The sequence below is a fragment of the Xyrauchen texanus genome, chromosome 29 (genome assembly GCF_025860055.1).
Source record: "Xyrauchen texanus isolate HMW12.3.18 chromosome 29, RBS_HiC_50CHRs, whole genome shotgun sequence".
NCBI lineage: Eukaryota > Metazoa > Chordata > Actinopteri > Cypriniformes > Catostomidae > Xyrauchen > Xyrauchen texanus.
The window spans coordinates 37,613,181-37,625,583 of NC_068304.1; the positions used below are offsets into that span (position 1 = coordinate 37,613,181).

At 38.0% G+C, this 12,403-nt stretch overlaps 1 protein-coding gene across 2 annotated transcripts in view; it reads right to left on the reverse strand.

Moving 5' to 3' along the window:
• LOC127622687 (uncharacterized) overlaps positions 1-12,403 on the reverse strand; it is a 59,812-nt gene that overhangs the window by 13,080 nt on the left and 34,329 nt on the right. For both annotated transcript variants that reach the window (XM_052096715.1, XM_052096716.1), the window contains 5 exons: positions 9,620-9,770; positions 7,242-7,353; positions 4,630-4,733; positions 275-393; positions 18-79 (listed from right to left, as the gene is read on the reverse strand). In XM_052096715.1, the coding sequence (XP_051952675.1) occupies positions 18-79; positions 275-393; positions 4,630-4,733; positions 7,242-7,353; positions 9,620-9,770 (548 nt within the window). The remainder of the gene's footprint in view (positions 1-17; positions 80-274; positions 394-4,629; positions 4,734-7,241; positions 7,354-9,619; positions 9,771-12,403) is intronic.

A 12,403-nucleotide genomic window follows, 5' to 3' on the forward strand; every position in this document is an offset into this window, starting at 1 on the left:
TGCTTCTTGTGTCTTACGTTTTGTTTTCATTTTCTGGCTCAGCTGCGAAGGATCTGTGCATTGCAACTTCTCCAACCATCTTGAAAAATTACAGTCACAAAAAAGTATCACAAGACCCAAAACTAAAAACCAACAACATAAAAATTTGGCACAGGAGAAATGAAGGATAACATAGAATTCTAAAACCGTAAGCAAACACAGGATTTAGGAGTCCTTCACTGGCCGCAGTCCAGAAGTACATTACAAAGACTGGGGTAATGGGCTTCACAATTACCTCATCTAACTCAACGATGCTTAGATATGATTCTGCTGGGCTGTCCACTCTCCCAGCATCCTCAGCGGGAGTGATTGTGAAGAGTGAAGTGAAGTACTTGCGAAACTCCATCTGCTCAGCTGCAAATCAGAGACACCGATGAATGAGTCACATTATCTGAGAGGCAGCAAAACAGATTTATGTTCTGAGTGAAATACTGAAACATATCAGCCCAATGATCAGCACTGCCTTACTGATGTGAATGTGTCTCTTTACTCATCTACATGTTTGAAGATAAGGCAGTGCAGAAATTCAAACAATTATGGTTAAATTATTTAAAATCAAAACAGTGACAGATCTCCAACAAATAACACATGGTTGTTCATGAAGTTTCATATAATAATTTAAGATGAATATATAGTAAGCATATACAGTTGAAGTCAGAAGTTTACATACACTTCGGATGAAGTCATTCAAACTCATTTTTTAACACAGATTTAATATTAGCAAACTGTAGTTTTGGCAAGTCATTTAGGACATCTACTTTGTGCATTACACTAGTCATTTTCCAACAATTGTTTACAGACAGATTGTTTTGCTTTTAATTGACTAAATCACAATTCCAGTGGGTCAGAAGTTTACATACCATAAGTTAACTGTGCCTTTAAGCATCTTGGAAAATTCCAGAAATTTGTGTCAAGCTTTTAGACAATTAGCTTCTGATAGGAGGTGTACTGAATTGGAGGTGTACCTGTGGATGTATTTTAAGGCTACCTTCAAACTCAGTGCATCATTGCTTGACATCATGGGAAAGTCAAAAGAAATCAGCCAAAAAGTGTGGACCTCCACAAGTCATGTTCATTCTTGGGACCAATTTCCAAATGCCTAAAGGTACCACATTCATCTGTACACACAATAGTATGCAAGTATGAACACTATGGGACCACACAGCCATCATACAGCTCAGGAAGGAGACATATTCTTTCTCCTAGAGATGAACGTAGTTTGGTGCGAAAAGTGCAAATCAATCACAGAACAACAGCAAAGGACCTTGTGCTGGAGGAAACAGGTAGACAAGTATCTATATCCACAGTAAAAAAAAGTCCTATATTTACATAACCTGCACCAAAACAGCCATAAAATGCCAGACTACAGTTTGCAAGTGCACATGGGACAAAGATCTTACTCTTTGGAAAAATATCCTCTGGTCTGATGAAAAAATTGCCATAATGACCATTGTTGTGTTTGGAGGAAAAAGGGTGAGGCTTGCAAGCCGAAGAACACAATCCCAACTGTGAAGCATAGGGGTGACAGCATCATGTTGTGGGGGTGCTTTGCAGAAGGACTGGTACACTTCACAAAATAGATGATATCATGAGGAAGGAACATTATGTGGATATACTGAAGCAACATCTCAAGACATCAGCCAGGAAGTTAAAGCTCAGACGCAAATGGGTCTTCCAAATGGACAATGACCCCAAGCATACCTCCAAAGTTGTGGCAAAATGGCTTAAGGACAACAGAGTCAAGGTACTAGAGTGGCCATCACAAAGCCCTGACCTCAATCTGATAGAAGATTTGTGGGCAGAACTGAAAAAGCATGTGCGAGAAAAGAGGCCTACAAACCTGTCTCAGTTACACCAGTTCTGTCTGGAGGAATGAGCCAAAATTCCAGCAACTTATTGTGAGAAGCTTGTGGAAGGCTACCCAAAATGTTTTACCCAAGTTAACAACAAAGTACTAACCATACTAACAAAGTGTATGTAAACTTCTGACCCACTGGGAATGTGATGAAAGAAATAAAAGCTGAAAGAAATAATTCTACTATTATTTTACATTTTACATTCATAAAATAAAGTTTTGATCCTAACTGACCAAAGACAGGGAATGTTTTCTATGATTCAATCTCAGGAGTTTAAATGTATTTTGCTAAGGTGTATGTAAACTTCTGACTTCAAATGTACATCTTACCTGCAAAATATACCATAAGGAAATTAGAAATTTAGAAAATACAGTGACCCCAAAAATTATTTGGATACTTAAGTCACTTAGAAATGAATGAATGTCATAGCAGTAAATAACAAAATATTAAAACAATTGGCCCCTTCAACCAAAAGATGTTAGACCTTTCTCAAAAATGTATTCACTTGTCAAAATCATCTTATTGTTTACTTGTATTTTTAAGTGTGGCTGAAGTTTCCAAATACATTTTGGAGTCATTTTAACTTTGACATATTTTAATTTTCACCCTGTGAATTTTTTTTTTAAAGAAAAATCACAATCAAACCCTTGACTTTCTTAAAAAATATCCCTGGTCTTTTTGTGCACGATTCATTAGTGCATGATATACTAAAGAATAAATATGATGCCTCAATTATATAATATAATAATACCAAGGTCTAATTTTTCATGATCCAATAAAATTCCAATAGATGAAATAAATGGTAACACTTTACAGTACAATTAGGTTCTATCATGAACTAACAATGAACAATTATTTTTTAAATCTTGGTTAATGTTCATTTATAAAAATACAATTGCGCATTGTGGTTCATAATGCAATAACTGACGTAACATATACTAACATGTGATTTAACTGGTCCCACTTTATATTAGGCGTCCTTAGCTACTATGTACTTAAGCATATGATAGATTGTACCTATATGAACAAAGGAGTTGTCACATAACAGAAGTTAATTGCATCAAGAATGCCAAGACAAAATGTTAACTTTGAGAAAAACACAGAACAACTAAGTTGTAGAACCCAAATCAGATGAACACTCAAAAAGACGACTTTCAATTTGTCAATTTCAAAGTAGACAGAGTCAGAGTTCAGGTGCTGATAGTCTGGGTAACACAAGTTTGGGTGGGGACAGATGAAGAGAGACAGGCTGTTCCAGAATGTCTAAAGGTGGTCAGTACTTCGAAAGCTGTGCTCAACAGCTCTTCTCTCAATCAGCTGTCAGGGGGGCTCCGTTAGGCGATCATCCCCCCAGCTCAGTGAGAGCTGTGTGATTACCCGTCAGGGACGCAGTGATGAATCAGAGCCGCCGGCTGGGAGACAAGAGCTGCTCTCAGTTCTGACTCACATAACTCATTCCTACAACTTTTTGAGGTGAGTGCACATGTGTGAGTCTTTGTGAGTCACACCAGCTGGCATGTACAGTCAATGGAATTCAAAAGTCTTTTTCAGTCCATATTGAAAATGTGGGATATAAAATCTTCAAAATTCAAACCTGGAATTAGACAGCTTTAGGGATTTGAAAAATCCATATTTACCCTATTGATTTTGTTTCTTAAATAATTAGATACATCCACCTATGTGCTTTTAATGAACTGTGATACTGTGTTTGGGAGTTTCTTCAACTTTGGGGACTTTTAAACTACCGGTCAAAACTTCTGAAACACTTGACTTAAATGTTTCTTACAATCTTAAAAATCTTTTTGATCTGAAGGCGTATGTTAAATGTTTGAAATTAGTTTTGTAGACAAAAATACAATTGTGCCACCATATTCATTTATTTCATTATATTGATTAATTTAATAATTTTATCAGTTCGTTTTTGAAATTGATGACTTGGACCAAATAATAAAGTGCCCAATATAGATGGGAACTCCTTCAATGCTATTTAAAAAGCATCTCAGGGTGATTCCTCAAGAAGTTGGTTGAGAAAATGTCAAGAGTTCTGCAAATTCTAGACAAAGGCGGACTACTTTAAAGATGCTAAAATATAACATAGTATTGATTTATTTTGGATTTTGTTTAGTCAGAACATAATTCCCATAGTTCCATTTATGTTATTCCATAGTTTTGATGACTTTACTATAATTCTAAAATGTGAAAAAAAAAAAAATTATAATAAAGAATGAGTGTTTCAAAACATCTGACCGGTAATGTGTGTGTCATGTGGGTTGATTTTGTATTGATCTTTAATTTTAGCCTTGTCCCAGACCCAGAATTTGACTATTAAACTATGAAAATACATCATAAAAAAGTTTTCAACAATGATAATCTAAACAAAGAGAGAAATTAACATACATGAATTAAATGTTTATCGTGTGAAAATAATTTTTATTATTTTTTTAATGTTGTTTTTAAATTGTTGCATCATTTTTTACACCACGCCAAACAATGTTGCCCCAATAAAGTTTTTTTTTATTTTTTATAAGTCAACAATGGTGTCATTAAGAGATGAAATATGAGACAAGTGATGTTTAAAGAGGACAATGGAAATTCAAGGTGAATATCAACCTTTTTGTTTGTCTTGTCCAATTAAGCTGTAATTTTGCCAAATTACAAAACAAAAGTGTGAACATATGTTCAAATGTATAATATTTAGGATACATAAAATGTTAGCAATGAAATCAGGGCTCACTTGTCAGTTTTTGGCTCAGTTCGTCCATCTCTGTGGGTGGAGATGTGGATGGCTCTAGTCGGCGGTAGACAAAAGACTGAGACAGAAATTCTTCAATTTGGCCTCTGATGGAAAGAAAAAAAAAAAGAGGTTGTTTCCTGTAAATCACACACAGAAACAGCTTTCCTGCTCAAATGACAAATGTACAATTTGTCTCCATTCTGATATGTAATACCAAATGTTTACAAATCAGTCAATTCCAAATGAGTAAAACCAAGTCCCTACATTGCTTCCCTGTTTCTTCCACATTTATCTATTTTTTATTTATTTATTTTTCAAATATCCTGTTTAACCTACATAGGCAGCAACTCCACACACCAAAACAAATGGCGCTCCTCATGCAAAATGCAAGAATTTTTAATTACTTTCCACTCTTAAGTAATCTACAAACAGAGAAAAATGAAACGTTTATCCAGTCAGAATTTTTTCCTTGATGCTTACAAGCAAAGTGTGACAACTGTTTCACAAATCGCCTGCCCGAATCCGAAGCAGTGCGTGAGTTTGAGCTCCACCCATCAGGCCTTCAGAATATCTTCTGAATCCCTCAACAGTGCAAATGAATGAGCAACTAAAGTCAGATTGTCAGATTCATTAGCCAATTAGATTGATTTATTTGTTCTTGGTGGGAGTGATCTTTAGGATATGTCCCGGTCGAGGCCTTCTAGCTGGCCTTGAGTGACACAATCATGCTTTAAGTGATGTACGCAATTGAAAGCGAGTTGGCTGTCGGCAGCATAGGGTGTCTTATTCATTGTGAAACTGTGTTTTCTTAATGGCATGAATAATACTGAAAGCCTAGACTTATAATGCACGGCCCACCACTGCATTTGTCAATATATGAAGAGAAAGTAACATCATTTCAAGTCAATACAAAACAAAAGAGGGTGAATAGACTGTATGGCCCAGACCACTTCCTGTGTGAAAGGAAATCCCAGCTCAGCCAGATTCCCCTGACCCACAGGTTTAGTCCTCTAAACCGTTTCCCTCTCTTTACCAATGAATTACCATGCAAGCGCATTAGCAGAAAAGCTGTCTGTCCTCTGCACTCTCTACCCAAAAACAAACCCTTTTTCATAATACTCGTTTCCCTCCCTGAAGCCAACACTTGCTGCCTCAGCAGGCAAACCCTTTTCATCATTGTGTGTTTGTGTTTGTGAGCATATGAAAGGATTAGACACCCCATAACACACTCCATTCCTCCCGAGTATGAGCTGAAGCCCTGGGCCTCACGTCTACCCTCCTCCCACAAACACACACGCGCACTCTCTAAAATCCAGCTTCCTGTTCTGTGATTTTCCACACACCCATTTCAAAAGAAGGCAATTTGAAGGAATCACAATTAGACCATTTCTGAATAGCCGACCTAAATACCATCGCTGTCATGGATACCATAACATTCATAAAGCCTGAGATGCTGTTCAAAGCACTTTACAGTTTTTTCACAGCTTTTGTCAAGGCTTTTTCATTTCCTAGGCGAGCAGTGCAATTTTACCAAGCTGAACAACTGTATCAGTGTCTCGGTTCCGAAATCAAATGAGCTGCCTTGTTGTCTGCTACCTACATAGACAGTTTGCCTTCTTAGGCAGCATCCTAAGTGAAAGTAAACCTCATAAGTTTGGAATGCTTTACATAGGCAGCAACTCCACACACCAATGTAAACAGCACTCCAAAAGCAAAAGGCAAGGGAGACATGATTCACAATTGATTTCAATAGAGTTTAGCATTAGCATGTTGCTAAGATAAGAATGTGCTACTCTAATAATCATAACAAATACATAACGTCCAAATATTGGGTAAAATATTCTATTTTCAATTAGATTGTGTTATATTTAGAAATACTTTTCTGTACTAAATGAGTTACATTTATTAAATCAACTTTCTTGTGGTTTAGTCCAAAATATCTAAAAAGGAAGAAGCAGCCTTTATTTTGGTCTTTACATCAGGAGAGCACCTATGATGTTTTATAGAGCCAGAATGTCTTTAAAGGGATAGTTCACCCAAAAATGTAAATGCTCTCATCATTTACTCACCCTCAAGAAATCCCTGATATGTATAACTTTCTTTGTAGTGCTTAACACAAACTAAGATTTTTAGAAGAATATCTCAGCTCTGTAGACCAAAATATAACTCGTTCTTCCATGTACATCCTGCCATTACAGTCTCAAGGCACAAAGTTCTGGCCACCATTCACTTGCATTGTATGGACCTACAGAGCTGAGATATTCTTCTAAAAAGCTTCAATTGTGTTCTGCAGGAGAAATAAAGTCATATAATACCCTATCTTAGATGGCAAGAGGGTGAGTAAATGAGAGATTTGTCATTTTTGGGTGAATTAACCCTTTAAGGAACATTTTTCATAGTTAAAAACAATGACTTGGAACTGATTAGCTAAATAAGATTCCAGCTAATCTGCTGAGGCACAATTTAAAGGTGAGGCTTTTGTAATTAGCAACCATAAGTCATTAATTGCTCTTTGTTGGTCTTTAATTGTGGCCTGGGAAGGTAAACAACACTCTAAAATGCTCTAATTCAATGTGTCTTTGGTTATAAAGTGTGAAGTGTCAAGTGTTAACCTGCGGTGTTTTTTCAAAAGGAGTTTCTCCATGTAGCTTAGCATGTCCTCCTTGAACTCCACATGAATGTGATGCTGGGATCTTCTCTCTGTCTGAGTACCCATTACAGATGCTAAAAAAAAAAGATAGAAAAACTGAATCTTGTAGATGTTTATATATATATATATATATATATATATATATATATATATATATATATATATATAATATAAAAAGCAGGAATGGATTATAACTTTTTGCTGAACTTTACCAGACATTTACATTTTTTTTCCTTCTTTCAAATATGCACAGTATAATTTTGTTTACAAAAGCAACTTGGAGCATTAATAATGTGCAGTCAAAGATGTGCATCTATTGGCAATTTTACAATTGCTTTGAATGGCTATTCCAGTCATATTTTCGAGTCTGAGATATCCATTTTATAATAATGAACATTGTGCCATGGTGAGCAAGAGACAGACACAGTGGGTGTGCCATCAAGCCTCGGAGAGGCATTTATTAAACATAATAATAAACATAAAATGTCCAAAAATGAGGAAAATAGTGTCCAAGGGGGAAAATGTCCAAAATAAAGGGGAATCTGGCATCCTCACGGTGAAAGGGGCGTGTGTATGAAGGGGTGGTGTCCACAGGAATTGTCCAGGACATGGGAGGGGTCCGACAGCCACTCGCGCTCCCCTCCGTGGCTTCTATGGGGGCCTGTCTTCCCAAGGGCCTCGGCGAGTGTAAGGTGAAGGTGGCCCAGCGTCTGTGCCCATCGTTCACGATGCAAGTGGTGCTCTCCGGCGACTCATCTAATCCACGGCGAAGTTTCCAAGGGAGCGTGTCCAGCACGCATCTAACTCAGCCATACCCTCCCCGCTCTGGTCCTGGAACCTGCAAATACGCCAGTGTGCACACATGGAGAATAGAAGATGGCTCCCTGAGAAGAACTCTAACCGCAATACTCTTACTCGCAATACTGGGAGTACTGTGGCTCAGGTGGTAGAGTGGGTAGAGCGGGTTGTCCACTAATTGCAGGGCTGGTGGTTCGATTCCCGGCCCACATGACTCCACATGCAAGACACCAAGAACCCCAAGTTGCTCCCAATGGCAGGCTAGTGCCTTGCATGGCAGCTCTGCTGTCATTGGTTTGTGAATGGCTGAATGAGACGCAGTGTAAATGCTTTAAACACCGCTAAGGTTAAAAAGGCACTATATAAGTGCAGACCATTTACCATTTTTAATACTCTTCAGAATCAAGCAGATTTAAACAAACTACTACAGAATTCAAATTTAACACAGAAGCTTAAGACTAAATGAAAAAAATAAAGCTGTTTCAGAATTCAAGCACTCCTATTGACGTAATTCGATATTTGTTGTGAGTGTTCTTTCTGTGTATTGTGAGAGTGTAATAGACTTCAGCACGTTTGAAACTCCCTTAACACAGCAGTCATTATCACAGTACATGCACAAGCCATGTAGCACCACAGTTGATAAAACTCCTGCAAGCCATGTCCAATTACAGACAGAAAGAGAGAGACAAAGACCCTGTCTCAGATGTTTCAGAAGAAAGAAATGTTTCATACAGGTTTGAAACAACATGAGGGTGAGTAAATGATGACAGAATTTGTATGAATGAATTAATGAATGAACGTTCCATTTATATAGCTTTTTCTGACACTCAAAGCGCTTTACACAGTGAACAGGGGACTCTTCTAAGGTGACCTTTACATTTAATTAAAGTACAAAAAGGTCTAGTCTTCAATTTTCTGCCCCAGTAAAGGTTTGAACAATCGTAACTTACACTATTTGCATAATACCTACTATATCATTTAGCATACTATGGGCAACAAAGCAACAGACTTCTTTCATGAGACTGGAGAGCGAGTTGCGTGTAAATTTCACGTCAGCTCAATTACCAACAAAGCCTTACTTTGAATCCATACATTATGTGCTTTATTAATTTCCCTAATAGATTGAATTCCTGTTTCTGCAAATCATTTCTCAAACTCATAGCGTCGTATGTTGTCAAATCACTTTTTATGCGAATAGCACCTGGAAACACACACGCAGTCACTGAGCACATGTTTTTCATGCATGTATGTAGTTACCTGGCAACCAATCATCGAGTCTGTCATGCTCGCAGTGTGTGTTTTGTCAGTCAACGCTACATGTGAGTATACATTTATTGCATGCCTGTGTGTGTGAAAATAAGAGCGAAAGCTATAATGAAACTGACAGTCTGTAACTCAGTAACCTTACTTTAACACATCCACACACACTCTGCAAACGTGTGTGTTATGGGTTTGGAACAACATGACGGGGAGTAAATAATGACCCAATTTTTATTTGCACGTTTGTAGGATTACTTTTAGTTACTTCCTATCACTGGTTACCTGGTCGAGCTGTTATTGGTCTTCTGTCTCTCCACTCTTGCAACGCCTCTTGAAATGACCTAGCTGACTCTTCTTCATCATAAAATCCTCTCAGCAGAGAGCTCTCCTCTTTCTCGGCACCCTCCTCAACACCGTCATTCACAAACAACACCTGAGGCGATGACACAGAGAACAGAATGAGGGTGACAGAAAGAGTGAGAGAAAGAGACTAAATTAAGTGTAGCACATGGCCAAGTTTCAAGATTCCAGTTGAGTGAAGGTTCATGCAATCTTAAGTTTTCTATACTTCCTTCCTCCCAGAAAAACTCAAAACAAAACTGTATCTACCTCAGAGACAGTATAAGGAAGAGACCGGACACTTGTTGAATAATGAATGGAGAGAGAAAAATCGCTCAACATAGCAACCGATAGGAAAAGAAATGTACTCTCCTTCATGTGAACACAAAATAAATGATACTGTAAAATATCCAAGCCAATCTTTTCCCTTATGGGGACTAAGGCTGCTATACTCCATAACTGACAAAAATATCACCATAAAAGCACTGTACACTGCACAAAATAACTAATAATACAATAAACAAACAATAATAATAATGTTCATAATTTATTTTTCTTGTTTTCTAGTCAAATATCATCTTTAAAACAATTTTACTTATGCTTTAGGGAAAAAAGGAGGGAAACTATGTTATATTTCAGCATTTTCAAAGTAGTCACCCTTTGCCTAGAAAATGTACTCTTGACATTTTCTCAACCAACTTCTTGAGATTTCACCCTGGATGAAACCTCAAGAAGGTTTATATGTATATATATATATATATGTATATATATATATATATATATATATATATATATGTATATGTATATGTATATGTATATGTATATGTGTGTATATATATATATATATATATATATTTATAGAATATATGTATAGTGTATAAATATGTTTTTGCATTTTATGACTCTTGCGCTATATTCTGAAGTCTTCTGAAGCCGTATGATTGTTTTGTGTGAGGGCAGTCTGAAATTTAAGCCATTATTTCCTGGAAATCTCTCTCAAATCTCATCCAGAACAAATATAGTGTGTCAACACTGCAAGTTTTATGTCAATGACAAGACACACGAGCACAAGCACATAAACAAATGAGATTTGAAAACTATGACAAAGAGGAAAATGATCAACTCTCTCTCTGTTCCTCACACAAAGCTATCATATGGCTTCAGAAGACTTCAAAAATAGTGCACAAGTCATATGGACTACTTTTATGGTACTTTATAATTATACTTAATAATGACAGATATTTTGGATGAACTAAAGAAAATGCCTTACACCCTGTTTACACCGGGCGTGTCCGTTGACGCAACACAACACAACAGCTTGAGGCTGTCTACACTGGACACTTTGACACGAATGTTCTAAACCGTTTCAATTTGTGTGGTTGCGCCAGCGTGTGCAGTGCAAAATGGAACGCCACACCCGTTTATTGTCAGCACAACGGACGCTTGCAGTGTAGAGAGCATCACTGATTATAATTGCTTTTGACGTAACGTGATGCTCGCGTCAGGTGTAGACAGGGTGTTGGCTGAAACAACCTGCAAATTACACACTTTTATCTGGGCCTGAGCTAAAGAAGCAATAGTAACACTTTATTATAGGGATCGGAAATTAGACAGTAAATGATGACTAATAACTGCTCTTGTACATGACTAATTATGGACTTGCATTAATTAGGCCATTTTTGGCTGAATTCTTATTCTTGCCTCACAGCCCCTTTAGTTTATTATTTTCCTATCAATAAAATTATTAGGTAAAAACAGAAGATACCAACAGCTAGTATTGTGCATATTACATCCTTTGTAGGTTCTAAGTAAACTGTGAGTGCCCAGCTTATATGTGTAAAATAAATATGAAAAACATAGAGACAGTAGTTATTCTAGATGTTTATTCTTTATATATGGATCAGTAATAGGAACAAATGATTCATTCGAACAGGTGTCACGAACCCCGCTCCCTCGCTCCGCCCCCTTGAGCTTGTACGCTCTTTTTCCTCCCTCGGGCTTCCACGCCCGTTTTGCTCGTTCGAGCTTGCACGCTCGTTTTTGCTCCTACGAGCTCACATGCTCGTAGACTATCTCCCCGGGCACACATGCACTCCGCGAGTGTACTCGCTCGCTTCCCGCTCTCATCCAGAACATTATGACCACCTGCACTCGTCCCAATCACCACGTCATTGTTTACACCTGCACTCGCGTCATCTGCACTCCTGTTCATTGTTTACACCTGCACTCGTCACTATATATTCCACACGCATTCGTTTCTCCAGTGTTGGTTATTGTATTTAGTTTCCCGTGTCTTTGCCCCCCGCTAGTCTCGTCTAGTTTTGACCTCCTCTCGTTTACCCCTTAGCTTGCCAGCTCCCCTTGTTCCCCTGTCTTTTGCTCCCTCTAGTCCCGTCTCGCTGATTCTGATTACCCCGGCTTTGACCCTACGCTTTCCACGACCTCTCTCTTTGGATTTGCCCCTTTGATATTCTCCGATTCCCCGGCTTCGACCTCACACCCCCTTGACTACTCTTCACTGGATTTGCCCTTGTTTTGTACTTTTGCCTGCTTTTTATTTAATAAAGCAGTTTTTCCCCGACATTGTGACTGTCTCAACTTGTGTTCGCTACAGAATAACCAACCCCACCGAAGACAGTCACAATGTATCCCGCGGATGTACGCAGCTCACTAGAGCGGATTTTTTCTGCACGCTCTGCTGAAGGATCTACTGTTGGGAGACATCAC